General features: G+C 49.4%; 2 protein-coding genes across 2 annotated transcripts in view; one reads left to right on the top strand and one right to left on the bottom strand.

The window, feature by feature from the left end:
- Positions 1-6,059, top strand: part of gars1 (glycyl-tRNA synthetase 1) — a 42,036-nt gene extending 35,977 nt beyond the window's left edge. The window contains exons 15-17 of the mRNA XM_073055059.1: positions 1,840-1,933; positions 2,474-2,664; positions 5,755-6,059. Of these exons, the coding sequence (XP_072911160.1) occupies positions 1,840-1,933; positions 2,474-2,664; positions 5,755-5,871 (402 nt within the window). The 3' untranslated portion in view covers positions 5,872-6,059. The remainder of the gene's footprint in view (positions 1-1,839; positions 1,934-2,473; positions 2,665-5,754) is intronic.
- A 4,600-nt stretch (positions 6,060-10,659) lies between these two features.
- On the bottom strand, positions 10,660-23,867 carry LOC140732425 (E3 ubiquitin-protein ligase TRIM7-like). The gene is made up of 6 exons (XM_073055058.1): positions 23,400-23,867; positions 20,404-20,499; positions 19,082-19,312; positions 17,368-17,390; positions 15,981-16,114; positions 10,660-13,727 (listed from the first exon to the last, which is right to left on the bottom strand). The coding sequence occupies exons 1-6, from the start codon at positions 23,808-23,810 to the stop codon at positions 13,204-13,206; spliced, it is 1,419 nt and encodes a 472-aa protein (XP_072911159.1). The 5' UTR covers positions 23,811-23,867; the 3' UTR covers positions 10,660-13,203.
- Positions 23,868-25,221: the final 1,354 nt, after the last annotated feature.

Raw genomic sequence — 25,221 nt, 5'->3', positions numbered from 1 at the left:
ACAAGCTCCCAGCAATACTTCCAACAGAATGGAGCAGTAATGTGTTTGACAGAGATGGGGAGTCGTCACTGTGTTCTGTGGGAAGGGGGAGTGGTCTCTGGCTGAATCGGTGGCAGAAATTCCCACCAGAGAAGAGAGTTTGGGGACATGAAAAGAAATAATCCTCGAGCTTGGATTATCAATGTTCCTGCTTCAGAGGCTCGATCCAAAACGGCACCAATTCCTTTCCTTCAGATGCTGCTCAACCCACGGAACTCCCCACAGTTTGTTTTTGATCACAAGACATAGCCCAGCGAGTCAGCTCATCCATTCAATCCTGGCTGATTCGTTATCCTTCTGCCTTCTCCCCGTACCTTTAACACCCAAGAACTGTCAACCTCCGCTTTAAATATACCCAGTGACTTGGCCTCCACAGCCGTCCATGGCATTGAATTCCACATATTCATAACTCTCTGGCTAAAGGAATTCCTTCTTATCTCTGTTCTAAATGGATTTCTCTCCATATGACCTTGGATCACCTGGACAGTACAAATACCTGTGTCAGGTTGCTGTTCATTGACTATAGCTCAGTGTTCATTCCCACAGTCCTGATTGAGAAGTTATGGCACCTGGGCCTCTGCAATTGGATCCTTGACTTCCTAACCGGAAGACCACAGTCTGTGGATTGGTGATAACATCTCCACCTCGCTGGCAGTTAACCCTGGCACACCTCAGGTGTGTTTAGCCCACTGTTCTACACTCTCTACACCCATGACTGTGTGGCTAAGCACAGCTCAAGTACCATCTTTCAATTTGCCAATGATGCAGCCATTGTTGGCAGGATCTCAGATGGAGATGAGAGGGCATACAGGAGTGAGATAGACCAGCTAGTTGAGAGGTGTCGGAATGACAACCTTGTACTCAACGTCAGTAAGACCAGAGAGCTGATTGTGAACTTCATGAAGGATAAGATGAGGGAATTACAAACCAATTCTCAGAAGGATCAGAAGTGGAGAGAGTGAGCAGTTTCAGGTTCCTGGGTGTCAAGATCTCTGAGGATCTAACCTGGTCCCAACATACTGACGCAGCTATAAAGAAGGCAAAACAGCGGCTATAGTTCATCAGGAGCTTGACGTTTGGTTTGTCACCTAAAACACTCAAACTTCTACAGATGTACCGTGGAGAGCATTCTGACTGGCTGCGTCGCTGTGTGGTATGGGGAGGGGGGGGGGAGGGGGGCTACTGCACAGGATCGTAGCAAGCTGCAGGGAGTTGTCAGGTTAGTCAGCTCCATCATGGGTAGTATCCAGGACATCTTCAATGAGCAGTGCCTCAGAATTCAGGAACAGCTTCTTCCCCTCTGCCATCCAGTTTCTAAAGGGACATTGAACCCCTGAACGTGAGATCACTACTTTTTTAAAATTTCTGTTTTGTTACCATTTAATATACTGGCTGTGTTTCAATTTTTATTCTATTTATCATGTATTGCAGTGTACTGCTGCCACAAAGTTAACAAAATTTCACAACATGTGCCAAAAGTATTAAACCTGATTCTGATATCTCTATTTGGAGGCTGTGCCCTTTTATCCCAGACTCCCCCACTACCAGAAACATCCTCTCCATGTCTACTCTATCTAGGCCTATCAATAATCAGATGAGATCCCCCTCATTCCAAACTCCGGTGAGGACAGCCCTAAAGCACTAATCCTTTCATTTCTGGAATGATTTTTATCCTGTATTTCAGATTGAGAGGTGAATTGGACGAGGGCTGGGGTGGGACGTCTTGGGTTGACCTGCAGTTAATGCTACTGCCTGTAACGTATAAACTCTCCTCTTTGTTCCTTCTGTTTCCCTCCACAGTACTTCAGTTTCCCAGCGACTGTGGCTCCCTACAAATGTTCTGTGCTCCCACTCAGTCAAAACCAGGAGTTTGCTCCGTTTGTGAAGGAGCTGGGTGAGTAACCAGTAACCAAGATGCAGTCAGTGTCGGCAGGAGCCTTCCAACAGCTGCATCTTTGTGCAGTTTCCTGGCCACGTTTGTCTTCTTCCACCCCCAGAATCAAGACAGTGTGAAGTGGCGGGAGAGGGAAAGCGGGTGTTTGACGTGTGTTTGTAGGTGGAGATGGGGAGGTGGGTGTTTGACGTGTATTTGTAGGTGGAGATGGGGAGGTGGGTGTTTGACGTGTATTTGTAGGTGGAGATGGGGAGGTGGGTGTTTGACGTGTATTTGTAGGTGGAGATGGGGAGGTGGGTGTTTGACGTGTATTTGTAGGTGGAGATGGGGAGGTGGGTGTTTGACCTGTATTTGTAGGTGGAGATGGAGAGGTGGGTGTTTGACGTGTATTTGTAGGTGGAGATGGGGAGGTGGGTGTTTGACGTGTATTTGTAGGTGGAGATGGGGAGGTGGGTGTTTGACGTGTATTTGTAGGTGGAGATGGGGAGGTGGGTGTGGGGCCGAGCCCTCTGCTAACGGTGCTGTCTACAATCTCTCCAGCGGAGGCACTGACCCGGCACGGAGTATCCCATAAGGTAGATGACTCATCGGGCTCCATCGGGAGGCGCTACGCCCGGACGGACGAGATCGGCGTGGCCTTTGGCATAACCATTGACTTCGACACGGTGAACAAGGTGCCGCACACGGCCACGCTGAGGGAGCGGGACTCTATGCGGCAGATCCGGGCGGAGGTAGGCACTGCGCACGCTCACTCCTCGCGCTCGTCTCCGTACCTCTGTCGGCTCTTGCTTCCTGCGGCCAGTTGCTACAGAGTTTGAAGATGGAATGTAGAACAGTACAGGCCTTTCAGCCATGATGTATTGTGTTCCTTTTAACCTGCTCCAAGATCAGTCTGCCCCTTCCCTCCCACATAACCCTCCATTTTTCTATCATCCATGTGCCTATTTGAGGTTCTTAAATGCTCCTAATGTACCTGCCTCTCACCAGCCCTGGCAGTGCATTCCATGCACCCCGTGTTCTCTGTGCACAAACAAACCCCTATCTCTGACATCCCCCCCTGTACTTTCTTCCCTTATTATTGTTCCCTCTTGTATTCGCCATTCCAGCCCTGAGGAAAAGATCTCTGGTGTTGCTTTTTATCATTCTTGAGCACCTTTATCAAGTCACCTTTTACCCTCCTCCTCCTCTCCAAAGTGAAAAACCTTTGCTTGCTAAACCTTTCCTCAATGCATGATCTCTAATCCCAGCACCATCCTGGTAAATCTCCTCTGCACCCTCTCTAAAGCTCCCACATCCTTCCCATAATGAGGTGACCAGAACTGATCACACTACCTCCAAGTGTAGCCCTCGTTCGTTACGCCCCATGTCACTTGACGTGGGTAATCGTGGTCTTTTGACCATGATTATTCTTGGCAAATCTTTCTACAGAAGGAAGTGGTTTCCCAATGCCTTCTCTGCAGTATTTTGCAAGAAGTGTCAATACCCTGGTGAGATTGCCTGGTGTCAGTGTTTGCATAACCAGGACTTGTGATATGCACCAACTGCTCCCATGGCTTCACGTGACCCTGATCGAGGGGCTAAGCAGGTGCTACACCTTGCCTAAGGGTGACCTGCAGGCTAGCGGAGGGAAGGAGTGCTTGCACCTCCTTTGGTAGAGATGTACCTCCACACCACCACTCTAACCAAAAGTTTATAGAACTGCAACGTTACTTCGCAGCTCTTGAATTCAATCCCCTGGCCGTTGAAGCACAACGTACCGCTTGCCTCTTGAGCGCCTTTTCCATTTGAGCAGCAACTTCAAGGGATCTGTGGATATGGACCCCAAGATCCCTCTGTTCCTCCTTACTGCTAAGAATGCTGCCATTAACCTTGGACACTGCCTTCACATCTGACCGTGCAAGGGGAATCACTTCATACTTTTCTGGATGGAACACCATCTGCCACTTTTCAGCACAACTCTGCATCCTGTCGCTGTCCCACTGTATCCTACAACAACCCTCCACAACTCCTGCAAGCTTTCCTCAGATCAGCAGCTCTTCCTAGTGCTCTGCTCTGTCGTCCTGTTGCTCCCAGGATGAATTGTACATCACAGAAGCAGGCCCTTTGGCCCATCATTTCTTTGCTGGCCCAATATAGAAATGCCATTTACAACGCTGAACAGTACAGAACTTGAGTGTGCCCTTTGGTCCAATGCGCTCTAAATCTGATCCTAGTCTAATTCTAATCCTATCTACCTGCGTGTGATCTATAATCCCTCCATTCCCTAAACATGTCTTCCACCACCTCCCCCAATACCTTTTGTGTTCAAAACAAAAACCTCTTCTCAATCTCCTTTTAGACTTTGATTTACAATCCTGCTCAAGCTGTCAGGTTTTCTTCTGCCAGTCCCTTAAACTTAAATAAACTCCCTCGAAAGAGAACTGGCAGGTCAGATTTTTTTCAGAACTACGCTGTGGAACTCGATAGCCAAACTATAAGGGCTACAGACTCAGTTGACATTTTTCAATGCCAGCTCAACCCTATTTATTTTACCATGCTTTTAACAAACATCTTTTCATGTTTGTACTTTTATCCCATGCAAAGCACTTTGAACTAATTGTCTGTATAAAAAGTGCTCTATAAATTTATTATTATGACCACCCTGGGTTGTTTTCTGTGGAGTAGCAGAGGCTGAGGGGCGATCTGATAAGATTGAGAACATAGAGCAGACAGGGAGTATTCTTTCCCAGGGCTGCAATGTCTAATACCAGAGAGCATGCATTGAAGGTGAGAGGGGGTAATTTCAAAGGAGATATGAGGGGCAAGTTTTTTTTTTAGTGATGGGCTCCTGGAATGCACTGCCTGGGCTGGTAGAGGCAGATAATTAGAGACGTCTAAAAGATGTTTAGACAGAAATGTGAGGAAAATGGAAGGATATGCACATTGTGCAGGCAGAAAGGATTAGTTTAGTTGGTTGGGCACAACATTGTGGGCTGAAGAGCCTGCCCCTGTGTTGTAAGGTTCGGTTACCTCTGTGCTCCCTCGGATAAGAGTCTGAACATCTCCCCTATTTTATAACCATCTTGGGTGTCTGCTCCAGAGAAAATAACCCCAAATTGGTTCAATCTCCCCCTCTGATCTTGGCAACATCCTGGTGAGCCTCTTCCACACCGTCCCCAAAACGTCCACATCCTTCCTGTTTGACTTGATCAGCTCCATAGCCAGCTTTCCATTGGCAATTCAGGAGCTTGTCCTAATGTTGTGAGACTCTGGGGGCAGGTGGGGAGGGGGTAATGGTCACTGTTCCTGAAAGCCCTGGCACTTCAGCCGATCACTCCACAAGAAGAGTGAATGTAGTGCCCCGCCTTACCGCAGAGCCCCCACGTCCAGAGCCACTGCCATTTGTACACTTGTACCGTGCTGTTCCATGGAGGGTGTTCTCACTGGAAACGGTTGTGAACTCAGCCGGTCCATCATGGACACCTTGACAAAGTCACCTTCAGAAGGCGATGCCTCAACTAGGCCTCCTGTCATTAAAGACCTGCATTCCCTGCTAGAGGGGATGGACAGGAGCCTGAAGACCCTCACTCAATGTTTTAGGGACAGCTTCTTCCCCGCTGCCATCAGATGTCTGAATGGACAATGAACCCATGTACACTATCTCACTGTTACTTTCTGTTCACTCGTTTTGCCCAACTTAGTTAATTTACATATATTGTAATTAATATTTTTAAATTTGTTTTGCAACGTGCTGCTGCCACAAAATAGCATATTTCATGATGTGCCAGTGATATTAATCCTGTTTCTGATTGTATTTAATGAGCTGCTGTTGTTTCTGACAGGTTTCAGAACTGCCCCAAGTTATCAGAGATTTATCCAATGGCTTGATGACCTGGGCTGACGTTGAGGCGAAGTACCCCTTATTTGAGGGGCAAGAAACCGGCAAGAAAGAAAATTAAACCTGCCCTGGCAGTGCCCCTCCCAAGCCGAGCACAGGTCGGGAGCCAGTGAGTAGCATCGGTGACATCAATGAACAAGGACTTGGCAATGGGTATTAAAGAACCAGTGACTGTCATCCAGCGAATGTCGGCCCATTCCTACAGCCACAGAACTAAACTGTGCTCTCGGCAATAAAATCTGAAAGGGATTCGAGTGACTGTTCTTTCTGCTATTCAACTGAGGGTTTCATTTTTACCAAGCAGTAGGTTCACAGGCTTGTACAACACTGAAACAGGCCCTTCAGCCCAACTAGTCCATGCTGACTGGTGTCTATTTAGACTCTAAGGCATAGGAGCAGTATTAGGCCATTTGGCCCATCAAGTCTGATCCATCTTTTCATCATGGCTGATCCATTTTTCCCCTCAGCCCCAATCTCCTGCCTCCCCCCTTATGCCTTCATGCCCTGATCAATCAAGAATCTTATCAATCTCTGCCTTAAATATACATATACACTTGGCCTCCACAGCTGCCCGTGACAACGAATTTCATAAATTCTCTACTCTCTGGCTAAAAAAAATTTCTCCTCAACCCCGTTCTAAAAGGACGTGTTTCTGTTCTGAGGCTGTGACCTCTGGTCTTATACTCTCTCACCATAGGAACATCCTCTCCACATTCACTCTATCAAGACCTTTCACCATTCGATAGGTTTCAATGAGGTCACCCCTCATTCTTCTGAATTCCAGTGAATACAGGCCCAGAGCCATCACACTCTTCATCTGACAAGCCATGCAATCCTGGAATCCATTTTCGTGAATCTCCTTTGAACCCTCTCCAGTTTCAGCACATCCATTCTAAGATAAAGGGCCCAAAACTGCTCACAGTGCTCCAGGCCTTACCAGTGCTTTATAAAGTCTCAACATTACATCCTTGCTCTTAAAATGAATGCTAACATTATATTTGCTGCCTTCACCACAGACTCTACCTGCAACCTAACCTATAGGAAATCCTGCACCTAATTTTTTTTTGTTTTCTCGCCATTCAGAAAATTCAACCCTTTCATTTCTTCTACCAAAGTGCATGACCGTACACTTCCCAACATCTGCCATTTCTTTGCCCATTCTCTATATCTGTCCAAGTCCTTCTGTAGCCACTCTACTTCAAAACTACTTGCCTCTCCACCTATCTTCATTTCTGACAAAAAAGCCATCAATTCAGTCATCCAAGTCATTGACATATCATGTAAAAATTGAGCTTGTTTGGCCCATATTCCTCTATACCCTTCCTATCCAACGACCTGTTTAATTAATTACCTTCTTGTTTCTCTTAACAGTTTGATCTATACACCTACCCTTCTCTGTGGGGAAAATTTGTCTCTCAGGTACCCATTAGATTTTAAACACAGGAGATTCTGATGTTAGAAATCCAGAACAACACACACACGGTGCTGGAGGAACTCAGCCAATTAGGCAGCATGTATGCAGGGGAATAAATTAGGATTTGTGCCCAAAACATCGACTGTTTTTCCCTCCATAGATGCTGCCTGACCTGCTGAATTTCTCCAGCATTTTGTGTTCCTGTTAAAATCTTCCCCTCTCACCTTTAACCTATGCCCTCTAGTTTTTTTAAAAAAGATTCACAAAAAAAGGTTTTAACTTCTTACCTTACACCTATGTCCTCAAGTATTGTATGCACCTTGAGGAGAAAGACACTCTACCCTATCTGTGCCTCTCCTAATCTTACAAATTCAGAAAACATCCCGGTGAACTTCTGCACATTTCCCAAAGCCTCCACGTCCTCGCTGTTGACTGGATTAGGTCCACAGCCACCTTCCTATTGGAATTGTAACTGCTCGTCCAGAGGCTGTTTAGATGTTGAGAGACTCCGGAGGTATTGGTTGCCATTACTGAAAGCCTGGGCACTTTAGTAGAAACACTAGTTAGTCTGTTTGCTTGCAGCTGGAAAGCACGGAGTTCATTAAAATGGTTTTGTTCAGTGGGAGGTGCAGGGCTGTGGGCTCAGCCAATGATGGGGTGATAGAGAGGTAACTGAAGCAAGTACTGAGTAGTGGTGATTAAACAGGGCAGTGGACTGACTGCCCTGTCTCTGGGCTGTGCAAGGGGCAAGTCAGACATTTACACATCAGAGCAATAGCACGTTGGGGTCTTGTCATGTATGAATATCTGGTATGTGTTCCACATTGTTTCTGAAGTTTGTTGGAACTCCTCAGGCAGTTTGATGTTGAGTTCAAAGCTGACCGGCAACTCCTGTGACGCTGCTGGTGCCAAACTGTGTCGGTCTCTGCAGTTCCTTTGGATTTATCAGCTGCGTGGAGAGGGGGAGTCTGCTACATGGGCAACACCTCGCTCTCCATATCGTACTGCCCTGGCTTGTTGATCATGTGAACAGCTAGAATGCCAGCCAGAGGGCCTCATGGTAACCACCCAGCTCACTGCCATAAACAGGGTGATTCTGGATGTTCAGAGAGGGTGGGCTGGTGCAGGAACGTGGTACTGAGGTAAACACAACTATTGAATGATGGGGCAGGCACGAGGGCCTGAGTGACATAATCTTGCTTCAATTATTCCATAGGCCAGAGCGTGATGTCCTTTAACCTACTCCGAAATCAATCTACCTCTTCCCTTCCACATAACCCTCTGTTTTCCTATCATCCATGTGTCTGGCGTTGAGTCTCTTAAATGCCCTCTAACACCACCCTGGCAGCACGTTTGATGCAGCCACCAATCTGTGTGGGGGGAGGGCGACCCTACCTCTGAGATTCCTCCCCCCCCCCCCCCCCCCCCCAATACTTTCTCCAATCACCTTAAAGTTGTACCCCTGTATTGGCCTTGAGTTTCAGATGGGAGGGGGAGAGTTGACCGTGAAGCAAGGGGACTTGGCTCTCCAACTGGTTCATGGAGGGTTGGCTTTTTATTTGTCACGTGTACATCGAAACATACAGTGAAATGCATCGTTTGTGTCAAATCAAGTCAGCAAAGATGTGCTGGGGACAGCCCACAAGTGTCACCACAGCATGCCCACTGCCAGCTGAACGTCTTTGGGATGCGGGAGGAAATGAGAACACCTGTGATCACAGGGAAAATGTCTGAATTCCTACAGACAGCAGTGGAAATTGAGCTCTAGTCTTACAGCTGGTTCTGTGAAACGATACCCCGACTGCTACGTTACCCAGGTCCGCGTTGCCCTTTCCGTTGCTGTGTTAATGCTGACATCAGGACGATGTAAGTGAGGTGACCAGGCCTGGGTGTTCTCTGAGTGAGGCAGGCAGGGTTGGTAGCTCAGTCAAAACTGGATCAGGTCAGATTATTTGAATGGGTACTGCAGTGGTGTGAATAAACAGTTCAGTAGAAGTCCTTCCCTTCACTAGCAGACTCCCAACCACAGCCACTTGGGGCAGCTTGTCCAAGGGGCAGCACAGAGTCTAAAGGAGCTCTGCCAGGCCACGTCCTGGGACGAGATGGTTGTCCTACATAATGACGTGTGCTGCTTTGCTACAGTTGGGTTGTTTGAGGAAGTAAGGAGGGTATTAGAGCAGTGGACGTCTACATGGACTACAGAAAGGCATTTTCAGATTCAGATTTATTTATCACACATACATCATGTGCCCTCGTGTTGCCACACAGTCTTGGTGCCAGTGTAGCATATCCAGTGTTCAGGAGATCAACATGATGCAGAATAACTCAAGGGCAGCAGCAACAAGCGGACTGCCCCCTGATTTACTTACTTAGTGATACCGTGCTGGCTGATCAGACACTTCAAGCCATGCCACCCCGACAAACCCGAACTGAACTGCAGGACAATTTGCAATGACCAGTTAACCTACTCGGTAGGTGTTTGGACTGTGGGAGGGAACCGGTGTGCTCTCCCAGTGGAATCCTTACGGAACAGTGCTGGAAATTAACTGGAACGCTCTGAGCTGTAATGGCGTCATTGCTACGCGACTGTGGCGCCCAAACGCACACAAGCATCCAACCCCAGTGCACTGCCTTTGGGCCTGGATTCTCAAACTCTCAGATAGCAAGTCTGTAACCCCCCCCCCAAGCTGTTGGAGACTGGAGGCATTTGGCAATGTCTCATGGTAGGCTGGTCCAAGTCGCATGAGATCCGGTGAGGGGTAAGTTGGATCCAGACTTGGTGTAGTCGTAGAAGACGAGGTCTGTGTCCATTACTGTTCTGCAAGGCTCAGTGCTGGGACTTCAGTGACAAGACCCTCGAGTCTGCTCCGCCCTCCCATTATTATCCCTCTCAACCCCGTTTTCCTGCCTTTTCCCTGTGATGCCCTGACTAATGAAGAGCCTATCAACCTCCGCTTTAAATATACTCAATGATTTGTCCTCCACAGGCATCTGTGGCAATGAATTCCACTGATTCTGCACCCTCTGGTTAAAGAAATTCCTCATCTCTGTTCTCAAGGAATGTCCCTCTGCTCCTAGACTCTCCCACTACAGTATAGGAAACATCCTCTCCAAGTCCACTCTATCCATGCCTTCAATATTCAATAGGTTTCAATAAGATTCCCTCCCTGAATGCTACTCGTGCATTAACCCTTTCGTTCCCAGAATCATTCTCGTGAACCTCCTCTGGACCAGCTTTGTATATGAATGATTTGGATGAAAATGTGGGTGGGGCCATTCAGCCCAGATCTGGGATCACAGGTCACTGCTACTGTCCTGCGTTGGTGCTCCTGCTGTTAATATAGAGCTTATCAGATTAAACAGGGGTAGGACTCTTGGTCAAGTCTTTACTGCCGTCTGTGGACCATAGACTCAAAGAATCGCAACACATTTAACTCCTCAAGTTTATTTAGTGAAGAAATTTGACAAAACAAGACAGGAATTCAGCTTTACTTCTACTTTCAGCTTTTGAATACTCAATCCTTCGACCTGTTAAAGTTTTTTCTATTACCAGTATAGGAATTGCTGGAGGAACTGAGCAGGTCAGGCAGCCTCTACGGAGAGGAATAAACAGTTGACGTCTCGGGCCAAGACCCTTCATCAGGAACTTTCACCTGTAACTTGTCTCCTCTCCCCCAGCCACCTAATATCTGTCAGCTTGTTCTCCCTCTGTCCCCTCCACCTTATTCAGGCTTCTTCCCCTTTTCCAGTCAGATGTTTCAGGCCAAGACCCTTCATCGATGGTTAATTCCCCTCAGTGCCTGGCCTGCTGAGTTCCTCCATTTTGTGAGTGTTGCTCCATTTAGAAACGCTGCCTGTGTCCAGGTAGAAAGTCGTCACTTTTTATTGTCATTTCGACCATAGCTGCTGGTACAGTACACAGTAAAAACGAGAACGTTTTTCAGGACCATGGTGCTACATGAAACAGTACAAAAATGGCAGAGTGAATGCACAGTCTCGTCGCTCTAACGCGAACCCTGGATACCACGTGAATAAGGTGGGCAATGAGATATCCTAGGATATTTTAGAAGGATTGGGGATTATCAAATGAGGTGGCCCTGATAAAGAATAGGATGAGGAGAGATGCAGGATTGTAACTCAGGGTGGGGAGCTGAGGGCAACTAAATAGGGCTTAGAAACATCCACAGCTCCTGATGGTTCTAAAACTGCAGAGCACAGATGGGTCAGGCTGTATCTGTCACTCAATGTTGTAGGTTTATGAAACTCGAGGTGGATACAGTTCTGGTCACCCCATTATAGGAATAACACCGAGGCTTTGGACAGGGTGCAGAAGAGGTTTACCAGGATTACAGGGCACGTGCTGTAACGAGAGTTTGGACAAAATTGGGTTGTTTTCTCTGGAGTGTCAGCAGCTGAGGGATGACCTGATAGAGGTTTATAAAACTGAGAGACACAGATAGAGTAGACAGCATCTTTTTTTTCTCTCCCCAGGGTTGAAATATCTAATACTAGAGGGCATGCATTTAAGGAGAGAGGGAGGACAAGTTGAAAGGAGATGTGAGGGGCAAGTATTTTTAGAGTGGTGGGTGTCTGGAATGTGTTGCCTAGGGTGGAGGTAGAGACGTTTGGATGGGCTCGTGAATGTGAGGAAAATGGAGAGAGATGGACTGTGTAGGCAGAAGGGATTAGTTTAGTTAGCCATTTGATCATTCATTTAATTGGTTGGGCACGACATTGTGGGCCAAATGGCCTGTTGTGTTTTATGTTCTCACTCAAATGCCCACCACCCTCAGTGCAGAAAAGTTCCCCTTTAAATCTGTCCCCTCTCAATGAGACCCGAGATGCTGGAATCTGGTCTTTCACCAAACCTCGACCATCTATTTCTCTCCACAGATGCCGCCTGACCCACTGAGGTCACCAGCATCCTGTCTGGCACCGGAAGAACAGGGACACCAGAGACCGGCCTCATGAGTGACCGTCTGCACCAGGACATTAGACCTAGTTAACTGGGGTGGTAATTAAGGTTCGTTCAGAGGAGAGAGTGATGGAGTCTTTTGGAGGCCACTACCGGAGCTTGACACTATTAGCGCTGAGCGTTCAGAGCTCGCAGTTCTATTCCAGCGCAATTTGTGCGTCCTCCCCATGGGTTTTCTCTAGGTGCTCGAGTTTCCTTCCCCCAGTCCAAAGACCTGCCATGTGGGTTAGCTGGCCATTGTAAACTATCCTGTGATTAGGCTCGGGTTCATCGGGTGTGATGGGGTATTGTAGCTCAAAGGGCCAGAAGGGCCCATCAACAAATAAATTAAAATAAGACATGCGGGATGTAGGAGGTAATTTTTTTTTCCACAAGGGCCTGTAATGAGCTGTTCTAACAGTGTTCTATGTTCTAACAGTGATGGCGCAGATACATTAGGAACTTTGACAGATATTTAGGGATTATAGAAAAATGGAGAGCTATGGGAGAGGAAAGGGATAGATAGGTTGGTCTTATAGTAGGTTAAAAGGTCAGCATGGCATTGTGGGCAGAATGGCCTTGTACTGTGCATGTTCTATGTTTTAAGTGGTTTAGTTGAATCTAAAGGGTCTTAAATTTAAATACAGCAGACTATGACCTGAAAATTCGTTGAGATTTGAGTTGAGAAAATTCATTGAGAAAAGAGTTGTGAGTTGAACCCAGACGGATGAAGAGGCCGAGTCTCTGGGTACGTTTAAAGTGGAGGGTGGTAGGTTCTTGATTAGTCAGTGCATTAAAGGTGACAAGGAAAAGGAGGGAGAATGGGGTTGAGGGGAATAATAAACCGACCATATGGAATGGAAGAGCAGACTTGATGGGCCAAATGGCCTAATTCTGCTCCTATGTCTGGTATAAAAGCAGAACTTGACGTAGTACAGAAAACAGGTGAACAATGGCTTCTCCACCCTCCCCTTCACTCAGTGAGAGAGCAGAACTGGCCAGTTAGTGACCCCCGGGTGGGTCCTTCAGCACAACAGCCTGAGGGAAGAGTTGCCGGAGCAGGTGAAGGCTGGGAACACAGGTTCCGTGAAGGTGGCCTGGAAGGTGTAGAGGTGCCGCGGGCACTCGCCGACCTGGTAAAAGGACACGGTCCCCGCCTCGTAGTCCAGCTGGACACGGATTCGGCTGATGGCGGGAAACTCGCGCAGGTAGGTCTGTTGGTTCTCGTGGCAGGCGGTCAGGGCGCCGCGGTAGAAGTACAGGCACCACGACTTGGCGCTGTTGGTGAAGTGGGACTGCAAGCCGCCCCGGTCGATGCTCCCATAAGCCACCCCCACGCCCCAGGAAGCGCCCCCCGTCTTCAGGTCCCAGGAGTGGCAGCCGGCCGTGAAGCTTTGCGCGCACAGGATCTGGTGCATGTTCTCGAACATCTTAGAGTTGTGCCAGGAGTTCTCTCCCATGTAACCAAACATCACCGTCTTCTCATCTTCAGACACATTCAGGAGCCAGTAGGCAGAGTCTGGGTCCAGGGTCAGTGATGACCATTGATCTAAGGGGACAGAGGTTGAGCAGAAATGTTAGATCCACCAGAGTGATCTTTGCCCCAGGACCTGTGACCAGTTCCCTTGTCTCACTGGCTTTCAGTCGGTCTTTGTATATCTGTACCTACACACCCCTGTATCCCACAACTTGCCTGTACCCTGATCCTTGGGTGGCTGGCCGCGGTTAGCATAATGCTATTAGATAGATAGATAGATAGATAGATACTTTATTCATCCCCATGGGGAAATTCAACTTTTTTTCCAATGTCCCATACACTTGTTGTAGCAAAACTAATTACATACAATACTTAACTCAGTAAAAAATATGATATGCATCTAAATCACTATCTCAAAAAGCATTAATAATAGCTTTTAAAAAGTTCTTAAGTCCTGGCGGTAGAATTGTAAAGCCTAATGGCATTGGGGAGTATTGACCTCTTCATCCTGTCTGAGGAGCATTGTATCGATAGTAACCTGTCGCTGAAACTGCTTCTCTGTCTCTGGATGGTGCTATGTAGAGGATGTTCAGAGTTATCCATAATTGACCGTAGCCTACTCAGCGCCCTTCGCTCAGCTACCAATGTTAAACTCTCCAGTACTTTGCCCACGACAGAGCCCGCCTTCCTTACCAGCTTATTAAGACGTGAGGCGTCCCTCTTCTTAATGCTTCCTCCCCAACACGCCACCACAAAGAAGAGGGCGCTCTCCACAACTGACCTATAGAACATCTTCAGCATCTCACTACAGACATTGAATGACGCCAACCTTCTTAGGAAGTACAGTCGACTCTGTGCCTTCCTGCACAAGGCATCTGTGTTGGCAGTCCAGTCTAGCTTCTCGTCTAACTGTACTCCCAGATACTTGTAGGTCTTAACCTGCTCCACACATTCTCCATTAATGATCACTGGCTCCATATGAGGCCTAGATCTCCTAAAGTCCACCACCATCTCCTTGGTCTTGGTGATATTGAGACGCAGCATGGCGCCCCACATCTAATTCCAATGCCCTCTGAGAGGAGTTTTTACAATCTCCCCGTGACCGCATGGGTTTCCTCCCACAGTCCAAAGATGTACTGGTATACAGGTTAATTGGTCATTGTAATTTGTCCTGTGATTAGGCTAGGGTTAAATCGGTGGGTTGCTGGGTTAGGTGTTGTTATGGCTGAAGAGATCAAGGTATATGGGCAGAACGCAGGAACTGGGTACTGAATACGGATAAAGAACCACGGCAAGGTGGCACAGTAGCGTAGTAGTCAGTACAACGCTTTAACAGTACCAGCAACCGGGGTTCAATTCCTGCCGCCGTCTGTAGGGAATTTATACCTTCTCACCAGGACCATGTGGGTTTCCTCTGGGTGCTCCAGTTTCCTCCCACAGTACTGGTTGGTCACGGGGGAGTAATTGGGTGGCGTGGGCTGGAGACCCTGTTACTGGGCTGAATCTCTAAATAAATATTTTACTGTGTTTAACCATGTTCAGGTTCCAACCTGGGGTCCACAGACTCCTTGCTTCATGTTATTGGCCCATGATAAGAGAAAGGTTGGGTACCCTGCTCTAAACCTTTCCCTTCCAAGTTCCACCTTAGATGTTATTAAAGTCCAGGCCTCAAGCACCTCCTCTGGTTGATCCCCTGGCTTTGAAAGATCTCTCCCCTCAGCTTTAACCTCTTCTCAATTCTCCAACCCCGGGGAAAGGTCTCTGCACCTTCATCTCAAGACTTCAGAAGGTCAAAACTCCTCCTCCTGTGCTCCAACGATAATGTAGGTTGGATTGGCGACTGTGAGGTTTCCCCAGAGTTGCAAAATCTGGGAAGGTGGGGATAAAAATTGTAAATACGGGGTTGTTGACGGCCAGCATGGACTCGATGGGCCGAAGTGCCTGTTTCTGAGCTACACGTCCACTCTGTCTAGACTTTTCAATATCTGGTAGGTTTAATCCCTGCATTGATATTTTCAGCTGCAAACAGAACTTTACACAACTAGCCCAGGAGCAGGCCCCCAAGATGAACCCTGACACTTGGTTCCCACTTGTTATTTCTAATCAAGGTCTAACCTCTCTATTTATTCCCCCACCCCTGCACAGGGCTCCACAGAGCCAGAACACTCAGTGGAAAGGGAGACAGGGTACTGTCTTGCTCTTGAAGCCCATCCATAGATGCCTGATTACTGTAGCCTACATCGCTGCCCCTTTCTTAGACCGGTCCAGCACACCACCTCTCATTCCCCCCCCCCCCCCCCCCGGCACCCTGCGGGCGTCGCCTACCTGCTGTTCCCAGGATGGCTGAATGGTACGTGAAGGAAGTTCTCAGTCTTTTCCTGATGACCTCTGGTGCACTGTACAGATTCAGGACCAGCTTTGGGATGTCAGGCACTGCTATCTTCTGCTCTTCTGCGACTCTGCATCAAAATTGCCCATCAGTCCGTGTGTTTCACTCGGGTACAATCAGAGACTTACCCGCAGCAGCGTCACAGGCACACAGCATCCGATAAGCAGCATTCGCAAGTAAAGCAGAACTTTTAAAATAAGATTACTATTGTGGCTTTAGGAGAGGCTATTAGGAGTTGTTATCAATTGGCTGGAGCTGCTTCTGGAGGCTGAGGGGTGACCTGATAAGGGTGTGTAAAATCAGGAGGGGGGCAAAGATAAGGTGGACAGCAACAACCTTTCACCCCAGGGTAGTGGAGTCTAAAACTTGGAAGCTGCAAGTGATCAGACCACAAGAGACACTGACGTTTAGGGCAACAGGGAAGGGCTTCCTTCATCACGTCAGTCCCGGATGGAATACCGTCACGCACAGAAACAGGATTCTTCACTGCCATTTCCAAACAGTGCTGTGAGCCAGGAGCTGAATCCCCGAGCCCGGTGGACCAGCGGACCACTCCTAGTCGGGCCTCTACCCTTTGGCCTGTCGGCGTGGGCGACCCAGGTCTCTGGTACCGTAAGGCATTGTGCTAACCGCTACACTATCGTGCTGCCCCGATGTATATGTCCAGTCAGACAATAAACTTGAACCGGGGGAGGGGTGGGGGGTGGGGGCAGAGGTTTAGGGATAGATTTAAAGGGGACCAGCGAGGCAACCTTTCCCACACAGGGTGAATGGAACGAGCTGCCAGAGGCAGGTACAATTGGAGTTTAAAACTTTGGACAAGGTACACGGGTAGGAGAAGCTTAGAGGGACATGGGTAAATAGGACTAGCTCCGAAGGGCATCTTGGTTAGCACGGACCAGTCGGGCCGAAGAGCCAGTTTCTGTGTTGTGTAACTTCGACTCAAAGAGGATGCCATTCGGTACATCGGGTTGGTGCTATACCCAGAGCTACCCATTCCCCACTGTACCTGCCTGTCGTGTGTCCTCTCTGGCAGGCCTTTCACTCTCTTCCCTCCCCCCGCCACCCCACCAACAGGATGTGGGAGATCCACACGCTCACAGGGAGAGGTGGTGCCAACTCCACCCAGACAACACCGGAGATGGGGACCAAACCAGGACCACCGGAGTCTTAGCAACTTTGCTAACTGTCCTGGAGGCCGAGTGAGCCCCGGACGAGATTCACAGAGCCAGAACGCTTGCAGCGTATAGGGAGACGGGCACTTCACCAACCCTGACAGAGGGGTATCGTGACTGGCAGAGGCTGTGACCAAATGGTACTTACTTCAGGAGGAGCTGACTGCAGCCCTGTGTGGTGGGAAAACAAAGAGAAGTTAGATGAGGATTAGAAATGACAAGCGGGAATAGAGTATCGGAGCACATCTCTGGGGCCTGTTCCTGGGCTTACGGTAAATCACGGACTCATAACTTTTAGAGATACAGCCCAGTAACAGCCACCTCTGGCTCAACGAGTCCACTTCCACGTGACCAATTAACCTACCAACCCCATAGTCTTTGGGACGTGGGAGGAAGCCTGCACAACCTGGGCTGCTGATACTGTAAAAGTGTTGTGCAAAGTACCATGCCCCAGTGCCCTAAATCACCCATACCAACCAACACCTTGTCCCGTTAGTCTGCATTTGACCCTGAACTCCATGTCCACGGGCTTTTCTCTGGGAGACTGACCTTGTGTGTTCACCCAGTTTCTGCCCCTCCCCTCATCTTTTAATAGACCTCTGAAAGGGCACCTGTCAGTTTCCTTTGTTCCCTGCTTGTTAGAACTTGAGTGCCCACGTCCCCATAACAACGAGCCTGCCCCAACGTCCCCTCTCACTGTAACAACCCTTCACATTTTGATGTGCAGAGTGGACGGGATAAAGGGCTTCTCTTTGTGATGTACGTCCCTGACGTAGTCACATGTTCAGTGTAAAACTTCCTTTTGCATACCATCCATACACAAAGGATGTGCTGGCATTGAGGAGGATCCAGAGCAGGGGTTCCCAACCTTCTTTATGCCTTGGCCCCTCCCATTAACCGAGGGGGTCCGTGCTCCCCAGGTTAGAAACCTGTGGTTCAGGGGAGGTTTATGAGATCGTGCCAGTAGTAAATGCAGCCCGGTCCATCACGGGTAAAGCCATTGAGTAAATCTACACGGTGTCGTCACAGGAAAGCAGCATCCATCATCAGGGACACCCAACACCCAGGACATGCTGCTGCCATCAGGAACAAGGGAACAGGAGCCTCAGGACCCACACCACCAGGTTCAGGAACAGTTACTACCCCTTAACCAGCAGGAAGGAGGTACAGGAGCCTCAGGACCCACACCACCAGGTTCAGGAACAGTTACTACCCCTTAACCAGCAGGAAGGAGGTACAGGAGCCTCAGGACCCACACCACCAGGTTCAGGAACAGTTACTACCCCTTAACCAGCAGGAAGGAGGTACAGGAGCCTCAGGACCCACATCACCAGGTTCAGGAACAGTTATTACCCCTCAACCATTGGGAAGGAGGTACAGGAGCCTCAGGACCCACATCACCAGGTTCAGGAACAGTTACTACCCCTTAACCATCAGGCTTGAACCAGAGGGGATAACTTCACTCACTCCAACACTGAAATGTTCCCACAACCTATGGACTCACTTTCAAGGACTCTTCATCTCATGTTCTCTATTTATTGCTTATTTATTTTTTATTACTTATTACTTTTTGTATTTGCACAGTTTGTTGTCTTTTGCACACTGATTGATCGAGTTGATGTGGCCTTTCATTGATTATTATTATGGTTATTCTATTATTGATTTATTGAGTATGCCTGCAAGAAAATTAATTTCAGGGTTGCATATAGTGACATATGTACAATAATAAATCTATTTTGAACTTTGAATAAAAGAGTTAACATATGTTGAGTGTTTGATGGCTCTGGGTCTGTACTCACCGGAGTTTATAAGAACGAGGGGGAATCTCTTTGATCTACTGAATATTGAAACTGCGGGCGTACCTGGATGAACGGCAGAGGACCTCTCTGTACCAGGCTGCAGGTCTCCTCGTCAATCAGCCTGATGCGCTCCATCCGCTCCGTCAGCTCCTGAAAACTCTTGCTGCTCTCAGCCAGCACCTCCTCTGCCTCCTGGTCGATGACCTTCAGCGCACACTTCTCATCCTCCTCCAGGCACCTCCTCCACTCCGCAAACTTCTTCGACAGGTTTCCCTTCAGCTGATCGATCTGCGTCTGAAATTCCAAAACCATGGGACTCGTTACAAAGTCTGAGACGGGGCAGTGAAGGTGCTCGGCGTGCTGTCATTTATCAGAAGTGCGAATGATATTCCGGTCCGGTCCGGTCCCACCAACAACTACCCGGTCAACGGGACAACGGGAGCAGTTAGCAACGTGGAAGCTGCAAAATGCAGAGCAGGAAGACATGCCGGGCAGGTCAGGTCGTTGTGCTTGCCTTCAGATCTGTCCGAACTCCACACGTGGACCACCCCACCCCAAACCCCTCCTTAGCGGACTGCACTGCTTGGGAAAAGCAGTCCTGATGAAGGACTCAGTTGACTGTTTACTCTTGTCCATAGATGCTGCCAGGCCTACTAAGTTCCTAAGTGTGTGTTGTTTTGGTTAAAGCATCCCTTCCCCGACACTCACCCTCTTCCCCTCTCCCTCCCTTCAGCCTGAAGGTACAACCGCATAATACTACCAGGCTCAAGCATAGCTCCTGTACCTCAGATGTGGTAAGAAACCGGGCAGAGATGGGTGGAAAAGGTTACAGGCTGAAGAAGGCATCTGATAGGAGAGTGGACCATGGGAGAAAGGCAAGAGGAGGGGGCACCAGATGGGTAGATGAGAAGGAGGGAAGGGATAAGAGATGAGCCAGAGTGGGGGATGGAAAAAGAGAGGTGAGGGGGGAGAAGTCACCAGAACTTGGAGAAATCAATGTAATTGTCATCAGAATACGAGGAGTTGCTCCTCCAACATGAGAGTGGTCTTATTGTGTCAGAACTGTAATGAGAAGTAGAATTAAAATGGCTGGCCACCAGGAAATCCCACCCGTGTGTCAGATGGAACTGAGGGGCGTGTTGCCTTCTTGCGTTTTGGATTGGGTGGGGGGGGGGCAAGGCTTGTTCCCTCCTCAGAACCACGAGGTCATCATTTCTCTAACATTACGAAGAACTTGTCAGGCACTCAGACCCCACGGGAAAATACCCATGGAGCTGCTGGCATGACATCGGCACTCCAGACCTGAGGAATGCCACTTGGAAAACTCAATCCTGTGTCAACACTGCCCACGCACGGAGCATCGCCAAGGACCCAGCCCCATCTACCTTCACATCAGATTCCGATATCGCCACGTCTTGCTGCTTGAAGTGGCAATCTTGTTGGATTATCCGCAGGTTTTCAACTTCCTTCTTCAGTTTTTCCTGCGGGAGGAAGAATGAAAGGGCACTTAGCAGAAGTAGGCCATTCAGCCCAGAGTCTGTTCCATCATGCTGATTTACTATCCCTCTCAACCCCATTCCCCGTAACCTTTGATGCCCAGAACCCACCAGCCTCTGCGGATGGTGGAGAGAGCACAGGAGCTGTGCAGTGACGGCTCCAATGTGCAGGAACGAAGGAAGCTGCAGAGAGTAATGAATTCTGCTAATTGTACTGCAATGTTCTAATACACCATGGGCACATCCCTCCCCACCATCGGTAGTGTCTACAGGAGGCAACATCCATCATCACAGATCCCCACCACCCGGACCAGGCCATGTTCTCACAGCTACCATTGGGCAGGAGGTACAGAAGCCTGAAGTCCCAGGTTCAGGAACAGCGATTTCCCTTCAACTATTCAGTTCTTTAAGCGACCTGCACATCCTCAGTAATACCACGACCACTTTGATCATTCTGCACCAAAGTGGATTTTGTCCCGACCTCGTCCTTCCCTTCAACCATTCAGTTCTTGAACCCACTGGCACAACCCCAATCACCTCACGTCCTGACGAAGGGTTCCGACCCGAAACGTTGACTGCTCCTTTCAACGGATGCTGCCCGACCTGCTGAGTCCATCCAGCTTTTTTGTACGTCTTGATCTGACCACAGCATCTGCAGTGCACTTTGTGTTTCCCGATCACCTCAGCCTGAAGACTGACGATTCGCTTAGACTTGTCACACGCACATTGCGAAATGTGTCGTGTGATGAGCTCACGAGTGTCACCAAGCAACACAGCGTGGCCAATCACTAACCCTAACCCTCACGCCTTCGGAACGCGGGAGGACACCCGAGCACCCGGAGGAAACCCACACGGTCAGGGGGAGAGCGAACAGACCCCTCAGAATCAGGATCACCTTATTGCCAGTCTGTGAACTGGTCTTGGTTCGGTGCCAAGCATAGAACACAGGGCAATAATACCACAACAGACAACACGATAAACAGTGCAAACAGCCGGGAGCAGAATGGTCACACGTGCAAACGCCAGTAATCAAACTGAAATAACGGCGAACATATGAACAGACTCAGTAATTGTCAGCACGGACTGTCTAACGCAGGGGCTCCCAACCCGCGGTCCTTGGCACGAGCGTTGGGAGCCCCCGATTTAACGGATAGCGTGCAGGGACAGCGTAGGGGATCACAGCCGAGTGGGTTTTGTTGAGAAGCTGGATTTCCTCGGAGATGATGTGTACTCCTGGTGGCACGGACCGCAGTGGAAGTTCAGTAACATTTTGATCACTTTGCACCCAAACAGACTGTTCCTTTGCTCCAAGTGTGTTCTGCCTGGTAAAAAGAAGCATCATTTACACCTGAGTTGTGCTTTCTCTTGTGAACGCTGCTTCTCTGATTCTGTGTGCCTGTGATGCTGCTGCTAGTAAGTTTGTCATTGCCCCTGCGCAGACACGTACTTGTGTGGATGATCTTGGAATCACACACTTGTCAAAGGATCCATACACTCAGTGGCTGCATTACACCTGCTCATTAATGCAAATATCTAATCAGCCAATCACGTGGCAGCAACTCAACGGGTAAAAGCATGCCGACACAGTCAAGAGGTTGAGTTATTGTTTAGGGTAGAAAAGTGATGGAACGGACTCTGACTGTGGAATGGTTATCGGTGCCAGATGGGGTGGTTTGAGTATCTCAGACACTGCTGATCTGCTGTGATTTTCACACAACAGTCTCTAGAGTTTACAGAGAATGGTGCGAGAAACGAACAAAACTCATCCAGTGAGCGGCAGTTCTGTGGGTGAAAACGGCTTGTTAGCGGGAGGGGTCAGAGGAGAACGGCCAGACTGGTTCAAGCTGACAGGAAGGTGACAGTAACTCAAATAACTGTGTTAGAACACTGGTGTGCAGAACAGCATCTCTGAATGCACAACATGTGGAACCTTGAAATGGACGGACTGCAGAAGAAGATAACGGACATACACGCAGAGCCTCTTTATTGGGTGCAGAAGCCGCCTAATAAAGTGGCCAGAATGCATAATAACCATTCTGTTCCCATATTCCTATGAATTTATTATCATTTTGCCTTGATTTGCATTCCTCCAAGCCTCCAGTCGTTTACCTTAAGAGAAAGTCAAGTCAAGTCACTTTTATTGTCATTTCGACCGTAACTGTGGGTACAGTACACAGTAAAAACGAGACAACATTTTTCAGGACCACTGTGTTACATGACACAGTACAAAAACTACACTGAACTAGTAAAAAAAGAGAAAAAACACACAACTACACTAGACTACAGACCTGCATAGGACTGCATAAAGTGCACAAAACAGTGCAGGCATTACAATAAATAATAAACAGGACAATAGGGCAGTAATGTGTCAGTCCGGGCTCTGGGTATTGAGGAGTCTGGTAGCTTGGGGGAAGAAACTGTTAAATAGTCTGGTCGTGAGAGCCCAAATGCTTCCGAGCCTTTTCCCAGACGGCAGGAGGGAGAAGAGTTTATATGAGGGATGCGTGGGGTCCTTCATAATGCTGTTTGCTTTACAGATGGAGCGTGTAGTGTAAATGTCCGTGATGGTGGGAAGAGAGACCCCGATGATCTTCTCAGCTGACCTCACTATCCGCTGAAGGGTCTTGTGATCCGAGATGGTGCAATTTCCAAACCAGGCGTGATGCAGCTGCTCAGGATGCTCTCAATACAACCCCTGTAGAATGTGGTGAGGATGGGGGGGTGAGAGATGGACTTTACTCAGCCTTCGCAGAAAGTAGAGACACTGCTGGGCTTTCTTTGCTATGGAGCTGGTGTTGAGGGACCAGGTGAGATTCTCCGCCTGGTGTAGTTACTCAGTCAGGACCTTGTCCGTATGAACACCTCTCGACCCCAGGCCGGCTTACCTTGATGTTGTCCTGTGCCGTCTCCAGGCTGACCAGCGTGTGGATGGTGTGCCTGCCCGTGGCGGTACAGGGGCCGCACACACACTCCCCGTCCTCCTGGCAGTACAGCTCCAGCGGCCGCCCGTGCTCGCTGCACAGCCCCCGCTCTCCGCCCACCTCCCGTGGCTGCCCCCCGGCCGCGGGGAGCAGGGGTTCGGGGGCAGACGGTGCCTCGGCCCCGACCCCGGCCGGGGTCCCGGGCTCGCTGTGACAGCGGGGACATTCCGCCTCTGCCCGCAGCTCCGTGCCGAAGTAGCGGCCGCACTCGGAGCAGAGGCAGTGGCCGCAGGGGAGGCGGCCGGCGTCCGAGCACGGCGAGCGGCACACGGCGCACTCGGACTCGGGCTCCCGAGGCGCCTGAGCTCCCTCCATGTCCCCGGGGCGAGAGGCGAGCGGCCGGCAGCACGTCCCAGGAACACTGGTGGACAGGGCGGGACCGTCCCGGGGTAGGGCGGGGGTTAAACCTTCGCACCCCGCACAGGGCAGGCTCCAGGGAGGCGGGGCTGGGGAGAGGGTGTGAGGGACGGAGAGGCTGGGACCTCCGACCGGGGACGATCCGGAGTAGGAGGAGCGCGGCCGCGGCGGGTCGACCCGTGTCTGTGGGGGTAGAGCCGGGGACGGCCCAAGTTTCGGGCCGGGTCCGCCCATCAAGAGTTATAGAAGTCCGCCCTTCGGCCCATCCGGTCCGTGATGCCCATCCAAGCCAGTCCCATTTAACAGCGCATGGGCGACATCTCGCTAAACCGTTCCCGCACAAAGACCGGAAAACCCGCGGGTGCTGGAGCTCCAAAGCCGGAGGAACTCAGCCGGTCAGACAGCAGCTCTAGAAATGAGGTTACGAGCCGAGACCCATCATCAGGACATGATGCCGAGTTCCTCCGCATTTTGTGTGCTTTGTTCCATCCGGGTGCCCATTTGAACAGGGAAGATATCAATAGGATTGAAAACGTACAGGGAAAATTTACAAAGCTTGAGAGAGTCTCAGATGAAAGAAAAGCGGAGGGCTATGTGTGAGGGAAGGGTTGGATTCACCTTGGAGGTGAAAAGGTCAGTATAACATTGTGGGCCGAAGGGTCTGTGCCGGTACTTGAGCACCTGAGATGGTCGGGGTTGATCGTGGGTCTTGTGTCCTAGCCGGCTACGTTGTACATGCAGGCCGGGGCAGTAGGATACGGAGGGCAGGCAGTTGCCCGCGGATCAGGTTCCCTCTGCACACAGCTGATGTATCGAAAGGAACGGCAGAGTTCGGCACCAGCGGCGCTGCAGGAGTTGCCAGACAGTGTTGAACAAGCCTTGGGGACTCCATCTCTGGATTTATAAGGAACGCCTTCCCCACAAAGCAGCGGAGGCTGCCACCTCCCGAGCCTTGCCTGGAGAATGTTGGAAAATGGTCGGAAACGGGAGCTCATCCGCCATAAAAACACGGTTCAAGTCAAGTCACTTTCATTGTCATTTCGACCATAACTGCTGGTACAGTACATAGTAAAAATGAGACAACGTTTTTCAGGGCCATGGTGTTACATGACACAGTACAAAAACACTAGACTGAACACAGAGAAAGCTACACCAGACTACAGACCGACTCAGGACTGCATAAAATGCACAGTTTCAGCGGCACGATCCCGAACACCTTGTAAAGGCAAAAAGGAGACATTAAAGAGAGGAGTTTAATCTGTTGATGCAGACCAGCTAAAATATTCAGTGTTTTTTTATATTCATAGGGATGGTTTTGGGGACAGGACGGGGAATTTGGGATCAGGTTAGGGTTTAGGGATTTAGAGGT

This window comes from Hemitrygon akajei, chromosome 8, assembly GCF_048418815.1.
Source record: "Hemitrygon akajei chromosome 8, sHemAka1.3, whole genome shotgun sequence".
In the NCBI taxonomy this organism is placed as follows: domain Eukaryota; kingdom Metazoa; phylum Chordata; class Chondrichthyes; order Myliobatiformes; family Dasyatidae; genus Hemitrygon; species Hemitrygon akajei.
Note: the sequence above shows the minus strand (reverse complement) of the source record. Positions and strands in the feature narration are given on the sequence as shown.

What these genes read in the sequence shown, in the direction of transcription:
- LOC140732425 (XM_073055058.1), bottom strand. Translation starts at nt 23,810, where the DNA reads ATGGAGGGAGCTCAGGCGCCTCGGGAGCCCGAGTCCGAGTGCGCCGTG. An exon ending in TATCGGAATCTGATGTGAAG is followed by an intron (nt 19,313 to 20,403) that starts GTAGATGGGGCT and finishes TTGGAATTTCAG; the next exon opens with ACGCAGATCGATCAGCTGAA. An exon ending in TGCAGTCAGCTCCTCCTGAA is followed by an intron (nt 16,115 to 17,367) that starts GTAAGTACCATT and finishes ATTTTGATGCAG; the next exon opens with AGTCGCAGAAGAGCAGAAGA.